The following is a 27,717-nucleotide window of genomic DNA, read 5'->3' as shown; positions in this document are numbered from 1 at the left end:
TGTTTGAAAGCTCGAGTCCGTCGCACACACATAGCTATTATCGTGAGTTATGACAGGAGGAACGTCTTTGACTCGAAGAATGAGAAAGCTGTATTGAATGTTTCCTTGATTCTCCTGAGACTAACTGCTTATTATTACTATTTTCACCAAACGAGGAGTGAAGGACTAAAATTAGTGCAGAGATCAGTCTTTTTTGTTGAAATGACCTATGACAGTAATTCTTGGATGTGCAACATGCATTAATATAGCTGTCACATAGACATACACACACCCTTTCCGATGATTACAGCAGGTCCGGGGGGTTCAGTGCAGGGGCAGAGGGTCACCTTATAGCTTAAAGCAGAGCTTGCTAAAAACAAAGTTACTTTAACTTTTTATAACCTTTATTTATAAAATCTTTAGACTTAAATTGGTGCAGATTAATAAGAATTCAGTGCACCATCTCCTCTGTTTTAATATTATTCTGGTCTATAAGACTTGGAAGAAAGCTGAAATTTTAGGGTGTAGGACTACATTCGTCCTGTAGGTGGCAGTGTAACCCTTTCTATTTCACAACCACAATAAATGGAGTTGAACTTCAGGGTTTATGGGACCTTACACATAAATATAAAAAGACTATAATGATTTTATGTCAGAGATCAAACATTACATGATCATTGCTTTTATTAGCCATCATTAAATCTGTGTGCATGCGTCAAACAGCCATGTTGATGGATGATGCTCATGTCGAGCTCACTAATAAGGTGTGAACAGGTATGTAAATAGGCATGGATATTTACTGTGTGACATGCCTTGACAAGAACAGATTATATACTTTCACAACTTCACTGAGGAATAATGTTCATAAAATGCAGTCTATAGGCAAGAGTTGGTACATAATCAAATAAGCATGTGAAGTGAGAATTACTGAGGAATGACTATGAAACAAAAACACAAATATTCCATGCAATTAATAAAACCACACTGGTGTTTTTTTTTTAATATTTTACTAAAATACTTTGCAGCTTGTGAATCTTGCATAAAAATATGATACATCCATCCAAAACGTGTCTGATAGAAAAAAAAATACACCATACAGAGTAATGTAAAATTATATAATATAAAATACTTCAAAGACCAAACAAAACCAGCAGCACAGGGACAAAGAAAAGATTACAAGTTGTTAGGCACTATAATGGGACCAATTCCAAAATAATTTCTTCTGCTTTCACAGCAGTGTCATCAAATTAGACTGACAGCAAAAGACTGGGCTAAAAGTCTAAAAAGTATGAAAAAGGGCAGAAGCTATAGGCTGCCTGTTGTCATTTTTACTTCACTCACATTTGGTTGTTTCACAATTGTTTCATTCTGTTTTAAGGCTGGTGGTATAATAAATATCCTTGCATCTCTTAAGTTACTGTTTTGATGCAGATTTTAGCAGTTTTAAACAAAAAACAAAACAAAACATGAAATGTCTTTTTAATGGGTTTTTTGGGCCATAGAAATTATTGACATGACATTGACATGTATATTTGCAAGTTTCTCTATTTCACAACTCTTACAGCAATGTTTAAATATTAACTTCAACATTACATAAGCAAGATTAACTACTCAAACAAATCATGACAGACAGTTATAGTGATATGAAAAGTCTTCATGAGCTGAATTAAGGTCCGTAGTGGCCACAGCACATCTCTAACTATTAGAGTGAGTTGCCTGTGATGAAGACGTAGATCCTGGCCTGGAAAGTCGTAAACGTCCCCTGTCTCCAAAGCTTCATCTCCACAGTGATTAAGAAATCCCTTGGATGTTCCACCTGTCGATGCAAGTACACAGCACCTGTGTAGGGATTCAGCTTCCGGGTGCTGAAGTAGTTTTCCTCATTTCCCTGCGTGATGCTGACGATAACAGTGTCGCCCGAGTAGGCAGGGGAGGGTCCGATGCGGAAGATCTGAGCAGGGATGACAATGTTGGACTGGAAGCTGAGGTAGTAGTAAGTGATTCTCAGAGGAGAGTTCTGACACTCCAGGTAATTAGGACAGCTGATCCGCTCACAGCGCCTACAAGGGACACGGGGAAGGCGAAGCACAGTGGGGAACTTTATTTGTATAGCAATTCAATTCAAAGGCATAAAAGGCATTTACTGTCTTACTGGGAAAGACTAAATAAAGAAAAACCCAAAAATTAGATCTTAGATCTTTATCATTGCTTGATTTAGATTATATTTATCCAGCCTCTTATGAATCACAAAAACAGAACAGAATGCATCATATTGAGCATAGGGATTTTAAACTGATTTAATCACTTACGTGTCAGACACTTTGCGGTAGTTTGGTGGACATTTGAAAGATAAGCAGCGGTACCCTCCTTGTATGTTGTAGCAAGTCTCAGCTAGAGAGCAGTTATGGGTCCCCGTGGCACACTCATCAATATCTAAACACACATTTAACAAACAAAGGCCGGTTTACTGCATGGAACCGAGGAAATGTGTGTTAGTCACAGGACAACACTTGAAGAAAGGCCTCATTTCTGTAACAGTGTAAGACTAAAAACTAGTCCTTGTGGTAGGACAAAACTACTCAAGTAAAAAGTTCAAATTAGCGAGATGATGATTTTTAGGCCAATAAAATTTTATAGTCTGTGTAATTACTGAGCAACTATGAAAGTACCAATTATATTTATCTGAGCTTAGCCATTACTGTACACTCTATGAGGAATTAAATGGGTGCAAAGACATTTTTAAAATCTGAGGTACACTTGCAATGAAGTGAGTGAGTGCAGTGGTGGGCTGGGGGGGGTCACCTCGGCAAGAACGTCCATTTGGAGACATGGTATATCCATATTCAGGGCAGGTACATTTGTAACTGCCAGGAACGTTCACACACTTATAGGTGCACAGATGGCCGATGCTCTGGGAACACTCATCAATGTCTGTGCAACAAGCAAGAAGTAAATCATGAGAAACTGATTCATAAATGTGTCCAATTATAAGTTTGGCGCAATTGTGGTGTGTGATAGAGCGTTCCCCACCTTCACAGGTGTGCCCATCCTCCCTGAGGTAGTAGCCCTGTCTGCAATAGCACTGGTAGGAGCCATAGACGTTGGCACACTCCTGACTGCACGGGCTGGCCAAACACTCATTCACATCTGGAGATTAGAGGTTAGAACTCATTACTGTCACAATTCACTGATCAAAGGATTTTCAGTGTTTTTATCCTAACATATAAATAAGATGTTGTTATTAAGCCAATTATGGTTTTACTGGTTTGTGCTTGAGGGCAGTATACCGTACAGTGGCCAGCTTTAATGTCAGCTCAGTCTTGGAATTTGCAGTGTTCACACACACAAGGTATAACAACAAACACACGTATACACACACACACACAGGCTTACTCTCACACGCAGATTCACAAAAACATACAACCACATGCACCAACATGTACACATGACTGCACACACTCTCTCACACACCCATGCAGGCAGACATTAACACACACACACACACACACACACCTTCGCAGTTCTTGCCATCGCTGGATAAGCGGAAGCCAGAGGTGCATGAGCATTCGTAGGAGCCTGGGGTGTTCTCACAGGTCTGAGCACACAGGCGGCCTGGGTAGCGCCAGCACTCATTCACATCTGGGAGGAAGAAAGCAATGTCATCGTAATTCTGCAAGTGTGTATTGCAATTTATGGGTTTGCACCCATGTGTGCAAGTGCATGTGTGCAACCGAGCATGAGTGGGTTTGGTGCCATGCACGACCATATACATGTGCGTGCCTGTTTGCTCTTGTGTGCATGTCAGCAAGAGCGTGATGTGAGGGGACCAGCTGCCTGCTGATAGTCTAAACACTTGAGCAGAGTCCATTATCACGAGAGTCACAACACAGTGAATCACAAACAGAGGGAGCAGCAGCAGGGGCAGGACAGAGTCCTCTGCAGCAGGAGGCGCGATCGGCCCAGTGGCCAGGGAACACAGCAGCAGCTCTCCCACTGCAGAATAATAAACAGGGCAGGAGCAGCAGAGTAGGTAGACGAAGAAAAAGGGTGGCTATAGAGTAGTGTGAAAGGGTGAAAAGGGCAAAAGGAAGGGAAGGGGAGAGAACAGAGTGAGCAGGAAACTGAGAGGCAGGAGGGTGAAGGCAAAATGTATAAATCTCCATTTGTTTTGTCGATTAAAACTTAGCATGTGCACTTCTTCTTCATGACGATGTGTTGTGAAACATACCTACACACATCCTCCTGAATGAGTCATACTGATAGCCTGTCTGGCATTCACAACGATATGAACCAGGCAGATTGCGGCACAGCTGGCCCTCTCCGCATTGATGCAAACTGCTCTGACACTCGTCCACATCTACAAGAAACACATGGATGGCAAAGAGATGGAACAATCAATAAAATGACAATTAGAACATTCAGCTGCCACCACCTGAGCTGACACCTGAGTTTTTTTGATTAGTTTTTTTGACCATCTTCTTTAGTCTGCGACATACAGACACACAATAAAAATAACGGCAACCTTTATAATTTAACCTCTCTCGCCCGCATCACTTCTTCTGCTGACAATGTTCTCAAATCAAAACGATCAAATGACACATTTTTCAAGCGTAACAATAACAAATCATACCGATACATCTAGATCCATCAGGGTTGACATGATAGCCACGGCTACATATTATCTTCCTCTGGCACATGTAGGATCCCACTGTGTTGATGCAGTTAAATCCAAGGCTACAAGGCGGGGTAAAAGCTCCACACTCATCAATGTCTGTTACAGAGAAGGAAAGATGGAGAACATGAATATGAAAAAAGACAGAAGAAGAAGACAGAAGACCCAATAGCACAAAGACACGGCATGAAAGACCAGAAGGCAGTGTCTTAGCCACACTGGGGAATCAAAGCAAGCACACATCACACGGTTGCATTTCTTTGGATAACTTTGTTGTATGCGTGTGTCTGACAGTTTCTCTATTTTCTCAATTCTCCAAGCACTTCTTTTACACTCCTTTCACAGGGGCGTCGGCTGCCTCGACATGTCCCAGTTCCTGTCCCTGGGGGCTAATTCCACAGCATCAGTTTGTACGGGAGGAGGTCAGAGGATTGGCTTTTATCCACCCCTCTGCAGTCCCTAACAGCAACCTCTCTGATCTCCTGTCTGTGTGGCATTTAACCCCTGTGTCACTGCAGCCATGCTGACTCACCTGCACAGCGTACAGCCCTGCGTCTGCATGGACTATGATTCACTAGTGGGGAAATTTTGCACTTGGGCTGGTTTATTCACTTGTGCATGGGAAAAAGATTAAGAATTTCTAAAAACAAAAACAACACTGACTTTTCTGTAAAGTCTGAAGACCTTTGTTTGCTTCTCTAACCCTCAAAGTGACACATAGTCATACCATTTTTTTGAGCTCTTGCCCAACACTGGGAACAACCTTGCTGTTATTGACATTAGCAATGGTATCATTGTTTCAGTAAGAAAGTGATTTGCCTTACCTATACAGCTGCCCTGTGCGTCCTGGTTAAAGCCCACGGGACATCGAGATATAGGGTTGCACCTGAACGAGCCCTCAGTGTTCACACACTCAAAGCCGGATCCACAGTTATGGTTCTGTTGCACACACTCATTGATATCTGAGGAAGATGAATACATGAGCTATTGGTGACTGAAGAAATGATCAATAGCAAATAGAGTATCAATCAAAACATTAATTTTCAGTCTAACAATCCACCACATTAACTACAGTGCATGCTGGAAGCCACATACATGTAGTGCCATATATCACCACTGGATGGCACTCTGGTTAAATGGCAGAAAGTACAGGTTAACTGCAGTTCCTCTATCATTAAGATTTCCCTGTCAATAGTCTAGGATGCTAATCAAGAGTAAAAGATTTGCATTAAACTTAAAAGTCTTACTAATCGCTTATTACTACCAAAATAACCTGAATTACACTTCATACACTCAACTAGACGAATATATCTAACCAGCAGAAATCAGCCTTCTTTTGCATTATGTGAATGAGCATTGCAGTTTATTCCCTCCCGAGTCCTCAAGCACCTGTCTACTAAGGGATTTACCTCCTGTCAATCATCCTTCCACATCTGTTGTTGCCGTCTGCTCCAAAGCTGAGGGGAAATCACGATGTGCATGTGCGTGTGTATGTGTGTGTGTGCGCGCGCACGTGCATGCATAATGCATGAACAGTCTTATGTTTTCAAGCAGACTTGCAGGATTTCACCTCTGTAATTGCTGCACAGAAGCCTAAACCAGCTCTGGCAGGAGGTCTTGCTGATATAAGGTAGGTCCCTGAACAGCTGATAGTGATTGAGTATCTTGCCCCTGACATGAGCCTGGCAGATTCAGCAAGAGCTGAGTGAGCTTGACAGTGAGAGAAAAGCCAGGAAGCAGGATGAATGTGTGAGGAACTGGTAGTGACCTCCCATTGAAGGTAATGGACTCAAGGATCCTACACTTACTATATATGAATGAAACATTTTGAAACTGAAATATCTCAACACCTTTGGATGGATTAATATTACATCGCAGAGAATCATGATTCTCAGATGATTAATTGTAATGACTTGGAGATCTCCTGACTTTTCCTATTTTTTAGCTGAAAGCACTGCTCTGTCTCACAGAGCTGCTAGTATGTCTCTAGACTCCCAGGTTTGCTTGCATGTATTTTCAAAGGTTTTGAATATCTGTATATGAATGCACAGAGCAAAATATCTGTGTTCCAGGGATGTAACAAACCACACAGACACAATATTCTCTGTCTTAGCACTGTCAAAAAATCCCCCTGTTGAGTAAGGCCAAACATTTTGGTTTGACTGAGCTACAACACAGAAAAGAAAAGGGTGTGACTTTTGCCACAAAATGATATGTCACTCTGGTCCAAAGTATTGATCGCACCGGATTAGGCTGGTATTAACTGAGTCATCCTGTTTAGGGAAAGGGAGACTGGGCAAACTTCAGTTTGTCCCTGTGCCGTGACTTTGGTTAATTTGTGAGACCAGGCAATAGGATCGCTTCTTCCCAGTCTTAAATGCTCATTTTGCGTGATTGAACATTCTTTTAAGTTCACGAATAGCTGCAGATTAGCTGGGTCTTGCCTGAGCCCACGGATACACATGTGCAGTGGGAAATGGCACTTACAGCACATCTAAACTCATCATAGTGGTCCTTCTTCCTGAAAACTGCTGCCGCTTTACGAGTGAGACTTCTGCACAGGCCAAATTTATGGTGCATGGAAATAATGAGACGTATTGGGAGGTTTTCTACTTGCATCTCAAAGTTGGGTGCCACCCACAAAAACAAACCAGGCAGCTTTTGCTTCCGAGAGTTAACAGCTAACAAATTCTATGTAAATAGCTCTCTGGAGAAACATTTCTTATCATTCCCTCTTTTCTGTGTGCCCACATGTGAAATTATTGTGAATTACATGATCACTGAACGTGAAGAATTAAAAACAAAATCTCATTTTCAATACTTACTTTCAAGGGTGGTAAAAGTGATTGTTTGCCTGAACAATGTGCTTTCCTTATATTGTGAACATGCAGTAGTACAAATGCTCTCCTGCTGGTATTTACAACATACTCACTGTGGGTGGAAGTCAATACTTCTTTGATGCTGATAAGAAGTGGTGTACCTTCACAAATGTCATTGTTGATCTGGTATCCCGGGGGACAGGTGATCAGTCTCTGACAGACATAACTCCCTGCTGTATTCACGCAGCGCTCGTTCAACTGGCAGGCACGTCCAGACAGACACTCGTTTATGTCTTGATGTTTAAAAAAAAAAAAAAAAAAAGAATAAAAGACAAATGTGTCGGTGTGAAGATAAGGAATAAATAATGAAAAGTGCACAGCAGAAGACTCTGGATGAAAGCAGTAGAAAGGAGACATACAAAAATACGCTCAGCTGAGGTTTGTGTGTAACAGTCAGCAGTTACAAGCAGATTAAAGAGACAGGTCGGGCCCTCCTCTGGGAGGTAGATTACGGACAAGGCCACTGGGTATAACATGCACCCAATCAGAAATTTGTCACCATACTGAGCCACTCTCTGTGTCACTGCCACAGTTTGCTACTGTCAACCAGGAGACTACGGCTTAACTTAAAGATATAACCCCAGGGAGACAGATTAGACACATAGAGCAGTAGCTGATCAACCTCATAATGAAAGATACAGTCCACCACGATTCTGAGTGGAAATAAAGGATATATATGGGACACAGTTGGTAAGATATAGCCCATAATGCATGGATAGTTTGGATGATCCCTCTTGTAGGGACTCAGTATAGGAACAAGATGAAAAGAACATCTCCTTTATTATACTTTTTTTGTGTGCATCACAGTGTGTTGCTCAGAGTGAAGGGGATTAGGGCTGTATCTCCTGTGCAAATCTAGAGGCGCTGATTAGAGACAAGACAAATCAGCGGCAGACAGACTTGCCAAGAAACTCTCCTCAGCTGAAACCAAACTTGTCTGGCTGAAAAAGGAACCTGAAACAAAGGCTTAAACTGGCCATTTTTCACTTCTATGACGGCACAAAATGTCCACATGTGAACTTGGTGAGATGTTTTCAACATTATATATAAGTTTTGGTTCCTTACCCTCACAGGAGCGTCCATCAGCCATAAGGGAGAATCCTGGGAAACAGGAGCACTGTGGCCTTTCGCCCACTGAGGTGCAGTGTTGCTCACATGGGTTGTTTCCTGAAAATAATAATAGTAAAGTCACATGAAATATGCTGCACTCCTGCTCCAAACAAACAGAGCAGAGCTTTGTGGCTCTGGGTGGGAGAGAAGAACTATTTACAGTATTGCTGTTTGCTCATTTCCTTTTTCCAGGTTGAACCCTGACCTGGCCATATTGTATTTCCTACTTTTGGCCCACAGTGTGGTAGACCTCCACCCTGGTGTCATAGTAACCAAACAAGGGAAACAAAATGTGACCCTGAACGGATTATAATATGGAGAATGAGTGAGAATGAGTGGCTTATGCTGAAAACAAACTAACTTTAAACACCATCTCTCTGCTTTAGTTTAACATTGACAGCACAATTATGTTTCATGGAAAGGGTGGGTGTGGAAAAATAATACATTGCTCTATGGAAGCTAGCGTTGGCTTGTTTCATCTGTACACACTGATCAACATCGAGATGGATGTTAAGATGTAAGAACGAATAAAAGTGCTTGTTGCATGCTGTAAGGCCTGCAGCTCAATCTCCTCACTTTAAGATGTTGGTTTCTAACCTTCACAGGGGTCGAGTGGGACAGGAGGCCTGCTGGGAGGCGGAAGCAGTGAGGTGGGCTCCGCTGCCGCCCTGTCATCCTCCTTCAGTCTGTTCTCCTCGTCCACCGTCTCTGCAGAAACATGAATAACCGTATCACGGGAGCGATGAATTACACTGTAATCAGGAATTCCACCTCTGCATCTACTCTGGGCTTAAACCCTTGCAATTCCTGCACCTTCATCCAACAATGTGAGGTTAGTGGCTGCAGATGAAAGTTGTAATAGCAGTGAAGGTGAGACAGGAAAACACACTGCCTGCAGACAAACATTTGGTTTTATTAGTGAGCCCCATCGCTCACTGTAATTTGCTGAGAGCTCTGGCATTAGTATCCTGTTGAGACAGGCTTGTGTTGGTGTAAACCACTGCTGATTAAAGTCTGGCACACTGCAGAAACATCACACAGCACTAGCTGAAATACTTCTAAACTGTACATCTGAGGATATGTTGAGTCTGTGCAAAGAATGATTTTAAGATAGCGAAAAACTGAAAGGCTTTCTGACAACAGCAGAGATGTGATTAGCTGAGCAGGCCGAGAGTCCAGGAAAGGGATGTTAGCGCATGATTAAAATAACTATTATTAGACAGTATCAGTGCTTGCAGACAGGAAGGAACTCAAAGAGACCAGGAAAATAATAACACTGTGAACGTGTAGACAAATTACAACAAATGGGGTCTTCCTGACAGGAATGTGGACTGTAAATCATATTTTAAAGAGCAAATGGCACAGAGAGTTGTTTTCCTGTTGCCAGTACATCACTGGAAATGTCTGCTAGCACTGTGTGGCAAAACAAGATTAGTGGTTTTCACTTTACCCTGCGCACAAGTGAAAGCGTCCTCTTGCAGCACGTAACCAGGGAAGCATTCACACCGGAAAGAGCCTGGCGTGTTGACACATCTATGGTGGCAGATGTGGCCCTCATATATCAGGCACTCATCCATGTCTTCCACCTCAACAGGACTCTCCACTGCATTCTCCCCATCCCGCTCCTCACCAATGGAGAAGGCCTCTTTGGGATATGGGCTGTCAGATACTACAGCACATGGAGAGAATGGAGAGGGGAAAAAAAGCATACTGCATTGAAAATTTAACATAGTCTAGTCACCTTTCCTGAGTGAAAACACCCAATAATATACAATATAATAATCACAGGGAAGACATAATGACAAGGGAGGTGCCTAGGTTTATTGTTATGTTTATATGTTTATATAGGATAAATACATAGCTTCGGCCACTGCCACATAAAACATCATTTATGTACTAAGCAAATGTGCAATGGCCTCCCTTGGATGGGCGCTTAAAAATGCACAGCAGACATAGTGTAGTATATATAAAGTTATTGGTGTCTGTTGTTGCTTCTTGTGTTAGATCAAACTGTTTTAACGTGAATTTGAAATGTTTCTCCTCATAACAGCCAAACCAAAACAACGCAAGAGTATTGAAAAAGAATTTTTATTGAAAAAGAATTTAATGCAATGCCAGACAGGCCCACAGGTTCCAGATACTGAGATACTGAGAATTACAGTATTGCAGATCTGGCCTATTATACTCTGTTCTGGAAGGTCAGTGAGGTGTGCCATATTTCAGCAGGGTTGGGGCATTTTACTACAATCCTTCCTGTTAACAGCTAGAATAAAAAAAATTTATTATCTTTGGCTTAAATCAGTACCTTTTCCTAGCAGTGCAGTACAATTTGCACTACAGCAGTGCCCAATTCAACTATATCCCCTCCCTTGGCATGCATTAGCATTTTGTGTTTACTCGTGAGAGAGAATATTTGCCGACAGTACCTTTTTTAGGTGCAGCAGTGGAGGGGAGAGCGGGCCTCTCTTTGACAATCGAGCGCCGATCGTCTCGAATGCCAGCTCTGCTCTCCTCTCCCTCGCAGCAGACGCGAAAGATGTGTCTGCAGTGGAAGCTCAGGTACTGGTGGGCTTCGCAGCGATGCCCCTCACTGCGGAACTGCAGCCCCAGAGAGCAGCAGTCACAGCACTCCTGCAGGTCACAAAGAAAGCCTTCAGACATGTAGTCATGGATCATGTAGCCTATTAGAGGAGGGTGCTGTGCTTAGAAAACATTTCAAAATCTATTTTTTGTGTAGAGACTACACCCAGTGGTCCACAATCTATTCAAGGTTTGTGTTTAGCCACAGGAGTGATGCAACTCTCAAAATGCTGGCAGCTTTGGTGAATAACTAAATATTACAACAAATATCAGAAGGATCATTGCCATAAAATATTCTCATGGTATAATGTCCAACAGAGGATTACAGACTTTGGTGATGCTTTGAGGTTGACATGTTTTTATTGAAATATCTGAATATTGGATTGATTACTGTGACATTTCCATGATCCCAAGAAGACAAATCCTGATAATTCTTTGACTTTTCCTCTAGTGTTGCCATTGGGTAAATATGTTCTTGACCAAATGCCTGCAAAACTAATGAATTTTCCATCATTCACAGCTGTGCTTTGCAGTGTTCAGTGCTTAACAACAGATGTTAGAATGCCAACACACTAAACTAAGACGGTGAACACAGCAAACATTATGAGTTATGAGCATGAGTTCAGAGCAACCCTTTCCTTTGCTCACAGCCTCTTTGTTACACTGTAGCTCTTAGAAAGATCACCGCTTAGAGTGCACAGGAGCAGAGCAAAACATAAAACGGAAGTAATGACCACTGTGATGTAGTGGGGCTATAATGGCATCACATTACTAAAGCTACAGGGGTCCAACAGAAAGGTGGTGAAAGCCAATATTTAACAGTTATACTGCAACACAGAGTTGACCATGACCCCATGCTGCTCAAGGGCCTCTGGGCATGTGGATAAGTATCCTTCAACACACAGGTCATGTGGCAAATGAATGGCTTTGGTGATCTGGATGAACATGATAGAGTTACACGGTCACCATGGCTTGACCCCCTATTAGCAACCATAATAGCCTCGTGTCTACCATTGCTAGTCAGTCCATGCTTCCACAATTTCAGAAAGGCCAAACAATTGACATCTGACATTTCCAGTTGCTGAGGTCTGGGACTTTGAACTGTGGGAATCTTCCGTTTTAACTGGCCTTAAATCATTTTGTCTAAATTAAATGAGGTAATTGAATAACAGGGAATTTGCACTACAGCAGTAATAGTCAGGAGATATCTAGGACTATTACTGGCTACAGACTCTTACACATTTTCAAATGTGCTGTGAGTAATGCATTAATCAGTTGCTAATTCAGACTCTACTGGACTAAATTTGAAATTTACAATATAATTAAATTGGACTACGAACCCTGTGAACTGTGTTTGCCCTTTGCCGCAGTATCTGGCCACAAATACTTGCCTTGTAGGAATCAATCCCACACATATCTCTGGCTTTTTCTTGACACGTTTCTCCAGCCCTGGCTGCATTAATTCCAGCCAAACAACGACTTTCTCTCAGGGAACCGAGGCAGCACTGTTGTTGGGAAGTCCTGGCAAAGAAAAGCATGCAGGAGAAAGAACTGTTTGGACTGCGACTGTGGCCCTACGGCAACAACGAGTGGGCTAACTATTCTTCCTTTGTGTGCTACAGATCTGACTGAAATGTGTTTTCGAGTTTCTATAAATTTAATTAGAAAGAGGAGTTGAAATGAAAATCTTAATCATTTACAAATCAAAGCACTGAGAACATTTCTGTGATTCCAAAGAGAAGTGACCTTAAATAAAAAAGGACAAAAAAAAGAACAAAATATCAAGATTACTTTGTCATCTTTAAATTTGCCTTAAGTCAAACAAATTAGATAAACAGTCTACAATACAACAGAAGACTATTCAAGATGATTTGCAGTGTGCAGAGCCAAATGACACAAATGGCAGTTTAGTGACGGCCTTACCAACAAATGGATTGCCTGTCTTTTGTGGGTGGCTCCATATTATTGCAGTGACCATTAGCTGAAGCCCATTTCTTCCCTGTTTCACAGCAGGCCGTCACCAGCTCCTTGGCAGACACTGTAATGACACACAAACAACCAGTTCCAGATTTATCCCACTCAGTGTAGCCAGTGTTTCAGGGGAATCACATAAAACGATGGTTACTATGCAGCTGGAGGAGGATGGTTAATGTTTGCCATAATAGAATCTCATCAATAAGATGCCGTAAAATCTGTTTATAAGATATTTGAAGTGGGACTGAATATCTTGCCCCAGAAGTTGGATTTGGTGAATAAATGCTGAGAATAGCAAGTACAATCTGTGTTTGTCTTCTCAAACTCCTTGACTCTGCTCTCACATTCATTGGCAGGGAGATGCATGAAACCCAATACTCTATAAAATTACCTTCAGAGTAATTTTTTTGTTATATCTTGGCTAATCAGAGCTGGAGCGAAGTGAAAGACTAACAAATTAGCAAATCATTTCAAACTAGGTCAGGGAACAGACAGGAAAACATATACGTGTTCCTTCAATAACAGGACAGTGCATTCCAGCTTTGATTTGTGGCTCCTGCACTAGAAGACACAACTTATGATGTTCATTCCTTCACAGCCAGCCACATAATACAAGACAAAATATTTATCAGTCTCGGTGTGCATGAAACTGAAAGTTTCAAGAGAACATTTAAAGTCTGAACTTTAACTTTTCCAGTCTATTCAGAACCAGACCACTTGATTCATGGTTAGCCTACTTATGATCATAATTTTGTCTGGTGTTGGACTTGGCAAGACTTGGCAAGGTGGCATGGTGGTGCAGTGGTTAGCACTGTCACCTCATATCAAGAGGTCTCCAGGTTTGAGTCTGGGTCTGCCCCCCCCCCCCACCACACACACACACACACACTGAGTTTGCATGTTCTCCCTGTGCATGTGTGGGTTTTCTTTGAGTACTCCAGCTTCCCTCCAAAAATATGCACATTAGGTTAACTGGCCAAACTACATTGCCCCTAGGTGTGAGTGTTTGCGATTGTCTATCTTTGTGTGTCAGCTCTGTGATTGGCTGGCGACCCTGCACAGGTAAAGCACCATAGACAATGGATGGATGGATAGTTTTGCAGATTAATAGTCATTAAACAAAGTTTTAGGCAAATTATTATTTTTTTTTACTTGAAACAGCAAGTCTAACAAATATTATTATAACAGGCTATTTGTACATGAAACTGAATATGTATGCAAAATGTCATGTCTGACACATATCACTAAAAAAAATAAAAATGTGAACCGTACGGATGCTCTCCCTATAGACACCATGCTTGTGTGGATAAAAAAATGATACGAATGGCCTTCTAAAAGCTTAATTGGTCTCTCATAGTATAGTCTGTTAAAAGAGGGTGGAGGCCACGGAGAGGAAAGACTGAGAAACAATTGTAGCTCCAAATTAATGGACCTGAGCACAGTGCCCAGGGTCATTCTAGTGTTTTAACTTTCACATCGACATTTCTGTTCAAACAGCTCTCCTTGACTTACCTATACATAATAAGACCGAGGCATTTACCCAGAGTGGAGCAAGTGACTGCTGCAGCGTGCATAATTTAAAGCTTTAGAAATGAGAAAATATAAACCTTGAAAGGAACACTGTCTCTTTGATACATAACTACAGTATGTGCGCCATGCAGTTAAACAAGTCCCTTTGAACCCGAGTGAATGTATATTAAAAGAGAGAGAACATAATTATTCATCCTCCTTCTTTTGCTTCCTATTCATTTTCTCCAGGTGAAATCATTTCAGCCAACATGAACATTATACAGATTTGCTCCATTCACAATGTAGGTTGTATATGGAGTTATACAGCTGTTAAAATACATACAGCTGATCCTGATTGCAGAGGATTTGGTGGATGAAATCACTTTGGAGGGAGACTGCATTACAACAAAATTGCTATGTGGATGAAAACAATGAATGACTATTTTAGCCAAGCTATCTTAGTCTAACCAGTTCTCTTCCTCTCTCTTTGACAGGCCTTCTAATTAAGCCTGCATCATTCATTCAGTTGTGCAATAACTAGCTAGGCTGATTTATTGTGCTTGCACAAAGGAGATCTAAAATATACACTTGAAAGGTGGCTGAGGAGCATCTCTCTGTTCCAGGTCTGTCATTATATTTGGTCATTTGACTAGCATTAACACCAGATACCTTCCTCTTGTCCAAATCCAAAACTGGTGACATCACACCCTCTGAAAATATGGAGCTTGAATAACAACCAAAAAGGGCAATTCTGAACATGTCTGGAGTTTGCATAAAGCACCGCACTGCCACTAATTAAGGCTCAAGTGTCTTTACTGTACTTTTTTTGGACTTGGCAATGATTTACAATACAGGTGGGATGAACAGGCCTGTGTGAAGCTCAAGAGGGAGTGACACAATGTTTTTCTCACCTTCAACATGAGCATTAGCAGAGATACAGTGCTTTTTGAAACACATAATCACTGTCCAAGAACAGCTGGCTGTGACATAACAGGGAGGCATGCTGTCACCGTGACTTCATTTCCAAAACGGCCAATTCAGGTTTCAATTACTGGCAACTTATGTCTTAATCTCTCTGAGAGAGTTAAACTTAGTTTATCCGAGTTACTCAACCTCCAATCCAATTACACCTCCTTGTGGTTAAATATCTTGGATGAAAAACTAAAATACACCTCGTCAGGACTTGGACTTGGACAGTATCTAATGGTGCATTGAATTGTTGTGACCTACAGCTTGTGGTGGTGTGTTGTAAAGTTTCTGCTATGCAACATCAACAACGTTAGAGGTTCTTTCTGCATATAAAACTGGTTAAATATATTCCACTGCATGCCTCTGACCAAATATTCTCCACAGCATTGTAATCTGAACTTGCTTCCCATTACCCTGTTAGACTTTATATATTCCAAGGTGTGTTCACAAACCAGAACACAGGAAATTCGCTCATTTCTGGCCAGAGGAAATCAGTCTAAATCCTGATTTTAGACTCCCTAATGGACAAAAATAACACTGAAGAATAATATTACCTAACTGGCTGTTTCTCAAGTTCCATTAGAAGTAAATCATTATATCAGTGAAGCGTACATATAAATGTGACATTTCTAAAGAAGGGTTTACTGTTTTTCATGGTAGATAAAATTGCTTGAATTGTAAGTCTGAAAACATCTGTATACAGCTGTTCTTTGCTTTTACGTTAATGACAGAAACGCAGTGCTTGATGCAGCTCTGTTATTGTGTTACAATTTATCACCAATCTCTCTCTACTTATGCAGTGGGTGTCTTTCATGAGTGGTTTCCTGGACTTGGAGCAGATGTGTGTGTGTTTTTTTTTTTTAATTATTATATATAAGCATGCGTCACATGTGGATGAGGTGGTTTTTCAGTAAGGATACGTTGTAGATGGGAGACAGTCCAAAATTCCTGGAAGATGACCTGGAAGGCATCCTAGATTGAGTATACTGAGCTATCATCCTCAAACTGAGCTTCACAGTCGTGGTACAGTGGGAATGAACTCTCATATGACCAGCCATGGAATTCACCCTCCTTTTCATCCTAAGGAAAATTATACATCTACTCAACCCTCTCCCATGTGCAGCATGTTGCGACAGTACTAAGTTATTCCATCTCACCTCAGATCATTTTTATGCTTTGGTTTTTTTATGCTTTTACTTATCTTTATCTTATTCTTTTATCTTTTTTTTTTTTTTACCAAACTTCTTCTATAGTTTAATCCAAAGTGATGGTTTGGTGTTTGGTAAAATAGGAAAGGAAGTTACTGAGAGGAGAGCACGTGGAGGTGTGCTTCCAATGAAGTGATTACTGAGAAGATTGGGAAACCAGCAAACTCACGGGAGACGGGTAATCACGCCAGCTCATGAGGGAGTAGCGAGCAGTGTCTGGCAATCAAGCCACAACAGTGGTCTCATTCATCACATGGGCATTATATGCTGCTCACAGGTAAAACCCACAAGAAATCCTATACCTCATCCAGACCAGCATCAGAAAGCCCAAACAATCCCACCCCCCCTTTTGAGCACACACTGTGTCTGGCTGAGAGAGGGCAAATAAGCAGGAATTATTGACTGAAAAAAAGAAACATTTATCTTGGGCCATGTTCCACTGCAAAGGCAGCCCATTTGTAAAAAAAAAAATGGTTGTGTAATTCATGTTTTCTCTTTTCCTCTCCAAATAATTTTGGCATATTCTGCTAATGGCATTGATAGCAGGCATTAGTCAAAATCCTTATCAGCTGAATTTTTCCTGCACTTTCATATGTCACCACTCTGGAAATCTTCCCTCACTCCAGTGACCTTCAACAGTGAACCCTCACAACGTCATTCCATCCTACAAACTGAGTCGCCACACCAATTATGTGCTCGTTATGCCAGAAGAAAAACCCTTCCTGCTTTGATTTTCAACTCAAAATCTCTTCCGTGAAGCTATGATTCACAACTGAATAGCTGGAGTTTATCCTAATGCTCTTATGAACAGTGTGGAAAACCTTTGAAGACATCTGTTTTATAAATGATAACTGTATTTTCCGATATATTGGCTCAAAAATGCTCACACACAGTTTCATATTTTACCAAGTAAAACAAAATGTGTCATGGCAAACAGCAACAAACAGTCCATTTCTAGTCTATACTCCCCATCTTCATGCTGGTCATGGTTCCTCTGGAGTTCACTCCCAGAGACACCTCACAGATGCATTCAGCATATATTATACATACCTATGGAGGCCAGGTGCTGAAAGGAGAGAAAAGTCCTGGCAAGTCTCAACAGACATCATAGTGCTGTAAAGTAGGTTAACCACACACTCCCAGATCATGGTTTTATGGACAAACAATTTCAAAAAGAAAAGTTCTCAGAATCCTGAACCAATTACTTTTATAACTCAGTCCCTGAAGTGGTCATAAGGACGAAGTGACAAGGCTAATACATTTCATTCATTCATAATTCAGTCTTACAGGGGAAGGTCTTACAATATAGTTCCCTCATACCATGAAGCCATAAAATACGGAGAAACTGTGATCTAATCAGGTTTTTCTTGGCAGGGAGTTTATTAATCATTAACACTTATGGAAGTGCATGTTCTTTATTATATTGCATAACACCAAATTACGATTACGGAGCAGATTTATTTTATATATATTGTATACATACATATAACCTAACATCATATTCCGGAGTATGATAAGATGTTATCCACTGCGATGTAACTGATCTTGTAGCTTCCTTGTAAGCACTTCATCATCTCTCATGGCGGCTGGCTGTGGTAGATTGACTTAAATGCCCTGAAGGGAACCGATCTGATTGAGAACATACTGACAATCACATGAAGGACACAGGCAGAGGCAGAACCCTAGAGCTCTCACTTTTAGGGAGAGAAATTGCAATTTCCTAACAGTATTTATCAGATTAAACACATAATACTGTACATAATGTACATACTAAGTGTAGTTATTTTGTCTATTGCATCAAGTAGATAAATGCTATCTAGTCAAAACAGCCTTTCCATTGATGATTGTTTTTCCTGGACCACTGCCTGTTTGAATAGAGTGATTACGAATTCCTCCTAAAAACGCAGGATGTGAGAGAAGGAAAAGGAAGATGTCTTCTGAAAAAGTTACAACCTAACATGGTCATTTCTAGTGATGGGGTGATGGAGGCACTGAATGAATCCAAAGATTTCACTTCAATCTGAATGCTTTCAATCACTGCACTCAACAAGAACACAACAGTGTTTAACGTGAAAGGTTACATTTACTTAAACTCTTCAAAACGTGCTAACTTACCCTCTGCATCTCCCTCTGCACCCTGAGACTGGTTGTAGCGGGTTTGGGGTTGTCTTTGAGCCTGTTCTCCGCCCTCCCTCATCCTCACTGGAGCGCTGCTGGTGGGACCGAACTGTACTGTGGGATATGAGCTCTGTTCCTTATGGTCGACAGAATGGGAGCCACCATGACTCCCCGCGCCTCTGCCGTGACTATGTCTGTGATGGCTAAAGTGCCTCTTGTTTGAATGGGTGCTGTATGGCGTGTCTTTCAAGGCATCCTGTACCACTCTGTTTCTGTCAGTGTTATGTCTAGTGGTCCTTTCATCATGTTCCTGTTGAGGCCTGTGGCTCTCTGTAGTCACCTTCTGTGTTGTTAGCGTTAATGTTGGCATTTCGTTCTGAGTCCTTGCAGTGGTTGGATCCATGTTAAGTGTGACCTCAGCCTCTCTGCTCCTCTGTGAATCAGAGCTTCTTTGTGTCTCTTTCGGTTCATGTCTCTTGTCATCCTCGGAGCTGAGGGAAGTGGAGCTTGACTCTTGGTAAGCTGGTGGTACCGTAGTAGATTCCAGTTGTTGGGCCAGATCTTGGATAGAGGAAGACGTGGGCCCTGCCTGTGTATAGTCATACTCCTCTGTGCCAAAACTGGGTGGGTCTGGCTTATACAGCGGGAGAGTGTTTCCTAGCGGCAGCTTGGAAAATGGTTCTACAGGGTTCATATGTTGGCTTTCGTGGTGACTGCTAACATCTCTCAAAGGGCTTTTGTTTTCAGGAGTCGTAACCCACATGGGTTTATTAGGACTACGAAGGTCACAACCGAGAATAGGTGAACACATTAACCTTCCACCTTCATTTGGACAATGGCAAACCTGGCACTGGTCCATCTGAAAGGAGTGTCCCGCCTCATATTTCTTGTTACCATGGGAACAGCCAATTCGCCCACATTGTGGACATCCATCCGCAGGTTGTAAAATATCAATGCAGTTGGGGGGAAGTTCAGGGCACGGAATAAAATGACAGCTTATCCTCCCTCCTCCCTGGGGACAGGAGCATTCAGTGCTTCCGAAATCCACAAAGTAAGATTTCCCCTCTGGGACTTTCCCTTTCTGGAAACCTGCTTGGATGCAGTCGTAGTACTGGTAGCCCTCACAGGTGCAGCCCGTCTGTGTGCAGGTGGGACAGCAGGCACCCGTCTCTAAAACCGTTTCGATGCAGTTATGCGGAACAGGACAGTCCACACCCGTGCAGTCTTTCTGGCTTGAACAGGTGTCCATACGCAGTATCATCCAACATAAAAACAGTGTTGCCCTCTGAAGGTTCATTTTGCACTAAAAACAAAGCTATAAAAAAATTGTAATACTTCAAGTCCGTTGTCGATGTTAGTGTCTCTTCAGGCTAGATTTTATCCCAGGTGAGACAGAATTTTGTGTCTTTTAGCCTGTGAAAGTAAGCAGTGATTAATGTTACATTTGCAGTACAAAAGTTGTCTGGCATTCAGCTTGAAAACAATGTCCTGTTGCTTTTGGTTTGTTCTCAAAAACCCGTCTGCTTTAATTTGATCACCTGCCAACTGAACATTTTTCCATGCCTAGTCTGTGGCACCACAGGTTATAAAAGCTGTGATTTAGATTTGATTGTATGTGAAAATATGGCCAGAGGTTGACTGAGTGGAAAATGTAGTAGTAATAGCAGAACAAAAATTGTCAGTTGTTGAAAAAACCAACGTTGAAATAACAAAACCTCCCCTCTATGACAAAGCTATAGTTTCCCACATTTCCTGGAATATGGTGGGGACGTTGTGCAAATACTTGAGACCCATTTGCATCCATTATTAATTTCTGCTTATAATGACTGGTGGAACTGAACTGTTTCAGCAACCTCTTGCAGGGATAACACAGAACTACTATTGTGTAAACAAGCAGGGGAACTACTATAGGAGAATACGATATATGGTAATGAATTAAGTATACAAACAAGAATACAAATTGATGAATTTGATGTAATTTGTGGAGTTTTTCTTTGAGTGTCATACCATCCAGAGACATAGTGTCAGCACAACGTCAGAATGCGACAGGCTTGATCCTGTGAGTAAGTGATGTGACTTCATATCAGAGAGTATACTGAAAACCAGGTGTTTTCTATTTTACTTTTCCTGTTTTTCCTCACTGCTTGCAACTGGAGCCAATCACAAGAGACTTATGTGACATTTCATGCTGAAAGGTCTGGTTCAAAATTAGAGATTAACTCAAAATCGTTCTGCATGACGAATTTTTAGACATTTCCTGTTGGAATGTTTCTAACCAATTTAAGCAGTGCTCCTTCACAGCCTATTTTGTTATCACATTTTTCCCAAACTGCATGTCCTTGGAATAGATTCTCACCACTGACAGAGGAGCAGCTAAAGAAAACAGAAGTCGAATATGTTTACAGGTTACTTTTTCCTCCGCTGAAACAGTCTGGGCTTTTAGAAAGTATGGAGCTTCAACAAGTACTTAGGTGTGATATACTATATATAATTCTTGCTCTTTTTGGAAAACAAAAAGACCTGTGGGATCCTGGTTATTTCAAGTACATCTGCATGGTGGTCCTTGCATTGATTTTGGGGAATCCTATTCAAGGCTGTGTTGTGAAGAAAACATGCAGAGCATCCATTTAAGATGAATAAAAAAATGATATCTAAAAGACTTCAAAATTATGTAGGGGTCAATAAAATACACCTAACATGTGCAGCTCTGCCTCAAAACGAATAAGAGCCACAGGACAAAACAAAGTGCACTGCAGCTCCATTTAAAGAATCAATGATGTCTTTGTGTGCTGCGGGTTCAAAATCATTTTACCAGACCTTGAAGTATTTAACAGGCGCACTGCCCACCGCTATGGTGTGTTGTACTCTGCCCTAAAACCAGCAAAACACAGACTTTCTGTTTGTCTACAACATTCATAGAGAGTAAATATAGACGAGGAAAGACACAGGAACAGGGTCACTTGGTGATAAGGAAATATGATGGACCGAGTATGGAACCTTTAAAGGAGCTGATAGAGTTATTTTCTGTGAATGAAAAACATTCTTTTGGGTTGTTTGTACAGCTGTCAGTCCGGGGTATGTCCGACAACACATTTCAAACAGCGACTGTGTGCTTTATCCTCACAGTAGCCAAAAACTGACCTTTATCCTTTTGGCTCACTGTGACCCCTCCCTGCGCGCGCACATACGCACGTGCAAACACTGTTGTCCCGCAAACAGTAATTCATACCTCAACACATGAGCGAACACGCTGCAACGGAATGAAATTACTCGCTTATTTACGGAAGGTTACTTTAACGTGGACAATTCGCCTTCAAACTGAGGACTTGAACAACATGTGTGAGGGTTTTTTTGTGTTTTTCACTTTGAACTTCACAATATCACAGGCACGCATTAAATAAAACATGTAGCCCAAGACAATTACGGCGTTTATTTAATTCGTCGGGTTATAACAGTAGATTTGTACTACGATAAATTACCTCTAAAATAGGCCTAATATCACACAAGTATGACAGTGCTGATCTAAAACTATCCCCGTGTTGATCACAGGGATGCGTCAAGTGGAAAACAAAAGCCTTAACATATCAAATCAAGCTCAGATTATTTTTATCCATACAAATCACGTTGCCTACCTTGCGTCTCTGACCTTTCAGTGCTGGTGTGCTCCTAAAGGAAACTTGTGCGTAAAGTTTATGCACCGACTCCGACCAGGGAGGCTGGAAGCGCCCTCGTTCCCCCCTTTTTTACGGGGGAGGGCGGGACAAACTTCCATAGAATTATTTCAAACTCTTTCCAAAGGGCTTATGTTCTCTTTTCTGCATTACAATAACTCAAATTACGGAAAATGACTTCAAACAGAGCGACGTCAGCGGAAAATATGTGTTCTACTGCGAAATATGATAGGGATGATGCCAAAGCTAACTGGGATGCCGTGTAAAAGAAAATGACGATCATACCGAGGAAATGATAGTGCCTCTGATCATATGATTTTCTGAGAATATTAAAATGTGTAAATATTGCATGATTGCAATTACTGATGTTTATCCTCGGATTTACAGCATCACTGAGTCATGATTGTTTACTCCTAGAGATGCCAACAAGCCACACTGATAAATCACGCTCGCGCATATCCAGACAGCACATGATGTCTGTGAACGGAGCCTTTTGGATAGGTTAACTGCATTACGGATGTGATTACTGAAATCTGATTCTGCATGCAGAGACAGACCGACTTTATCTTTTGAATATCTCTCCAGTTTTCTCTTTGTTTGATTTCCAGCGCCGCTGAGTAACTGTGAGTGAGAATAAAATATAGACAAAAGCCGCCCGGGTAGATGAATAGACTGATCAGGGCCACAAGGGCCATCGGGTACTTTGTTTCAGGGGTCTCCCTTGACTAATCAATGACAGAGATGAGTCAGGGGCCCCATTATTAGTTTTCCCTGTTCGTTATAATCAAATGCAGCTGCAGCAGTCTCACACTGTGAAAACCCCCCACGTGCTCTTGAATGTCTTGTTGAATGAAATGTTTATCTCTCATCTAATTCACAAATCAGCTTAAAAATTGATCTCTATTTTCCAAAACTGGAAAAGAACAGCGGATTCAAGCCGTACATAACAACTCTCTAAATCTTTGATGACAAACCACTCATCCTCAAAGCATGTCTAAGCATCTGCTAATGTGACTTGCATAACTTCATACTAATGGCAGCTGTATTGATTTTCCTGTTCTTACCTCAGTCTGACCTGTGCTTGCTATTCAGGCTGTGTTGTATGTCAGACCTGCGTTATACACATATATGTACACACGCCATACACGTGTACGACACAGGCCCACTGTTCTAAAGTTCAACTTGAAACTGACACAATCCTATCATCATTAAAGAAACAGTTCAACCATTTCTGGATCTTCACAGCTAAACAATTTTTCACATTCTCCTAAATAAACTGAAGTAGATGGAGACTTGTTTTAAAATATTTAAAAAAAAACAACCCCAAGAGCATGAAATGGCTCAACACAGCTTGTCTGACAAATCCAAGTTTCTAGAAGCTCGAGTATCCTAAACTGATTTGAAAAGACATTATTTATGCAGTTTTTGATCTTCACTGATAGCATTTAAATTAATACATTAGCAGACATCCCTGAAGAGTATGCAAAGCTCAAATGCACGTACGTGTGGTGTAAATAACTTCCTAAAATCAATTTGGGGTCTTGGGGCTTCTGGAGACTTGGATTACACCAAATAAGCTGTATAGAGCAAGTCCCCCAGCTGCTTCAGTCGTTGAGGTGAACACTGCAACGTGCAATATTTGTGCACTTAGAAACTTCAGACGACTCTTCATTGACATGGGGGTGAGTAGATAACGACTTTCATTTTTGGGTGAACTGCTCCTTTAACAAACTGAACACATGACCTAAGTGGTCTTTGATAAACCCAAGGGAGGCTGTTGTCAATGATCTGTGCAGCCCTGCCCTGCACTGGAGCTTAAAACACAACCAAGCAACACCACAAAACACCATCAAAGGAAATCAAATCTTCCTCAACAGATGTTGTACAAGATTACATAATACAAATTACCCACGACCACTTGCAGTAACATGTCTGTTGCAATACTCTGTGCAGTTTTGCCTATTACCACTTCTGCTGTAAATTGTCCCTTGTGCCATTTCAGCAGCTGCACATGCTGCTTTTTGTTCTGAATTGTACAGTTTCAACAGTATCTACATATGAATAAATCAACTCTGTAATAAAAATTAGTGGTCGAACAGAAATGAAGCCCTAAATGCTTCATGCCTTATAGGTTTAGAACATTTTGAGGCCCTCTGTCTCCAGAGAGATGTCCTCATATCACAAATGGTCTGTTCCCTCCACAGTAGTTGACCTCCCCTTAATCTTGTGGGGCTAGAAACCCTCAGTTCAGTAATGGCTCTCAGCCTGCGAGATAATGTCATCTGACACGCACTGATTTGGGAGAGGTAATTGCACCCCATACTGTTGTAATTTCTCATTCATGCATGTTTGAATGGTGACTTATGCCACTACTAATTGCCCAAGCCCACTGGCCGCAACCCTGTCTCGTAATAATGCACCTAATGGGCACTTTCTCTCTTTCACACTCGGAATATTGAATTAAAGTTTAAAGTTTAATACACTGTGTTTATTATTCGTTCTCCGAGCGGAGTGAAGTCATTCTTGCCTCAGTTCTTTTGACGATAGCATAGCCTTGATATTCTTCAGGGTTTTCATTAAAACTGATGCCAGTGACGGTGATATCATTGACTGCCTGGGCCCCCTAATGCAGCCGGCGTTAATTTTATCTCTGTGATGCATTGTCCTGATGTGCTGCTTTTGTTTAAACAGGTGGATAGAGCCTCATAGTGTTTGTTGTAACCTTTGTTAGGTCAGAGTGAGGTGGTCCAAATTGATATATTGTATACCTCAGACCACTATCTGTTCATTTCATGAGTCATTTCACAAGGGCTTGAATTTCCATCCTTAAACATTGTTCCATTACAGGATTATGTAAGAATTATGCAAGAATCCCAGCAACAAGTACCTAAGGTGCAGATGACTATTTTTCATATTCTTATAGTGTTTTTGCCGTAACTGTATGGGATTGAACTGTCCAGAATGTGGCTAGTGACCAATAATTGTTATATATTCTCAACATATATCTATATCCATCTATATCTATATACACAGTATACACACATACACACACACACACACACTTATACATTACACAAAGTGCTTCAGGTCTATACGATAAAGTAAAGAGAGGAAATGTTTAAAGTGAACCAAAAAAGACTGGGAACTGGATCTGTGGGGGGGCTACACCACAGGTTATTAAGACCCAAATGTAATGTGCTGAAAGTAACTGCCCACCTGGGTCTTGTAAAGGCTTTCCAGGGCCTAGTTAAATGACATGTCTGCTGTGGGCTTATAGCCCCACAGTACGCTGGCTTTTGGCTTAGCTGTGAAAGAGAAAAATGATTATTTCCACAAATTGATATTTAACTTATTTAAATGTGCTGTGAACACCTGGTCACAGCCTCAGTTAGGTTAATATTAATATCATTTACTTGATGTGAATTTAAATGAGAAATGCATCTCTTGAAGTGCAGATGAGAGAGTATACATTACATGTGGGGCACATGGAAGCATTCTGGTAAGATTACACCCCTATTGTCCGTAATCATGAGCATAGCATAAAGCTGCAAATGCAAACTCACTCAGCTCTATCCACCCAGTGGAAATAGCGAGGGGATTTAAAGCATGTAGTTAAGATTGTGTAGAGGGATTTAATACTTAGAGCAGAGCTTTGTAGGCCTGTCCTGTTTTAGTTGATGTAGACCAAGTTAATCTGAAAATGAAAAGGTATATAACCACTTCTCCAAAGAGTTTGATATTCAAATAAATATTTTTTTCTTTTATTATACTCAGGAAAAAAGATCCCCCAGCATAAAGTTAATCACATTGCTGAGAAAATTGCACAGTGAAGACCCTGCGGACATCAGTGGTCTTATCACACATTTGACCTATTCCCACTTCTTTGTGCTTTTTTACATTATTTGGAACACACAAGATAGCTCCCTGAGGCAAAGGCTGATTTCACTGGATGGTAACACCTTTTATTATGCCTACCTACAGCAGTTTTAACTATGCCTCACACCAAGAGGACCTCTAAGCTGTGTGCATCCCAGACTATTTGACGCAGTGACCCTTCCAAAGCCTATTACATTTCTGGTGAAAGCTGAGCTAACAGCTGAGAATATTGCCATTGAGTAAGCATTTAAGTAAGTGCTACGGCCTTCTGCACCCACTTGTTTGGACCAAGCCAAGCACGGTGGCCAAGAAAAGTCCCTGATTTCACACCAGGAAGGATGTGACTGCTGATGAATGCCAGATGAGGAGACACTAGACAGAACTGCAAAGCAGCTGCGGTCATCTGTGACATAGGAAAATATTTTATGTGTAACATATGGGTGTTGCTGCATGTTTTTGTTCTAATAGCAGAGATGAAATGCTAGATGGTTTCAGTAGGTATATGTTGTGCCATTGTCCATTATAAAAGCTGGTGGGCATCGTGTACAACACATTAGAAATCTGAAAGTCCAGCCTTTAAGAAATTATTGTCTGTACTGCATTCAGAAACTTTCAAAGGTTATGACCATTCAACTCACAATAAAACAGACATAAACTAAGACAACTGAAAGAAAAAAAACGTAAGAAAAACAATATAAAAAAAAAATCTACTTTTTCCGCAGGATAAACTGTTGCTGAGTGAGCTGAAACTCTGTCAGATTTGAACTGAGGAAATCACATAACAATTTATCCAAGGCCTGAAACAACTCAACATTACAAGCACTTTTCCCTTTGAATGAGCTCAGTCTGGTGCTGAACTTTGTGTTGTTGTCTAGACATGAGCTTCTATGTTAAGTGCTACAGACACAGAGTCTGACATTCAGGTATTGTTCCCCATGTTCTCAGACATTACTTCATTCACTCCTAACATCAATTGTATGTTCACTGCCCATGGAAAGGGTACAAAGATGAAACTAATTGTAGGACTAAAACCCACACAGAGCAGCTTTGTCAAAATAAAGGAAAGTTGTACAAAATAAATAAAAGTTGTTGTATCCTCAGGTTTCATTCTCAAGTATCATCATATTGTTGATGAAATGTCATTTTATCTCAATACAAAATAAGTTGATTTA

General features: G+C 41.2%; 1 protein-coding gene across 2 annotated transcripts; it reads right to left on the bottom strand.

Moving 5' to 3' along the window:
• Positions 1-728: 728 nt before the first annotated feature.
• LOC124063408 (fibulin-2-like) lies at positions 729-22,787 on the bottom strand. Of its 2 annotated transcripts, XM_046397048.1 has the most exons (17): positions 22,631-22,786; positions 18,996-20,411; positions 13,144-13,258; positions 12,612-12,741; positions 11,067-11,271; positions 10,091-10,309; positions 9,238-9,348; positions 8,596-8,697; positions 7,632-7,763; positions 5,476-5,613; positions 4,610-4,750; positions 4,208-4,336; positions 3,493-3,618; positions 3,010-3,126; positions 2,782-2,910; positions 2,289-2,412; positions 729-2,039 (listed from the first exon to the last, which is right to left on the bottom strand). In XM_046397048.1, the coding sequence occupies exons 2-17, from the start codon at positions 20,293-20,295 to the stop codon at positions 1,682-1,684; spliced, it is 3,576 nt and encodes a 1,191-aa protein (XP_046253004.1). In that variant the 5' UTR covers positions 20,296-20,411; positions 22,631-22,786; the 3' UTR covers positions 729-1,681. The 2 variants fall into 2 exon arrangements, with proteins under 2 accessions (XP_046253004.1, XP_046253005.1); XM_046397049.1 differs by lacking the exons at positions 729-2,039; positions 2,289-2,412; positions 2,782-2,910; positions 3,010-3,126; positions 3,493-3,618 and adding an exon at positions 3,637-4,030 and having other exon boundaries at positions 22,631-22,787.
• Between the last annotated feature and the right edge of the window lie 4,930 nt (positions 22,788-27,717).

The sequence above is a fragment of the Scatophagus argus genome, chromosome 8 (genome assembly GCF_020382885.2).
Source record: "Scatophagus argus isolate fScaArg1 chromosome 8, fScaArg1.pri, whole genome shotgun sequence".
In the NCBI taxonomy this organism is placed as follows: domain Eukaryota; kingdom Metazoa; phylum Chordata; class Actinopteri; family Scatophagidae; genus Scatophagus; species Scatophagus argus.
Note: the sequence above shows the minus strand (reverse complement) of the source record. Positions and strands in the feature narration are given on the sequence as shown.

What these genes read in the sequence shown, in the direction of transcription:
- LOC124063408 (XM_046397048.1), bottom strand. Translation starts at nt 20,295, where the DNA reads ATGAACCTTCAGAGGGCAACACTGTTTTTATGTTGGATGATACTGCGT. An exon ending in TGATGGACGCTCCTGTGAGG is followed by an intron (nt 7,764 to 8,595) that starts GTAAGGAACCAA and finishes TTAAACATCAAG; the next exon opens with ACATAAACGAGTGTCTGTCT. An exon ending in CGCACAGGGCAGCTGTATAG is followed by an intron (nt 4,751 to 5,475) that starts GTAAGGCAAATC and finishes TCTCTGTAACAG; the next exon opens with ACATTGATGAGTGTGGAGCT.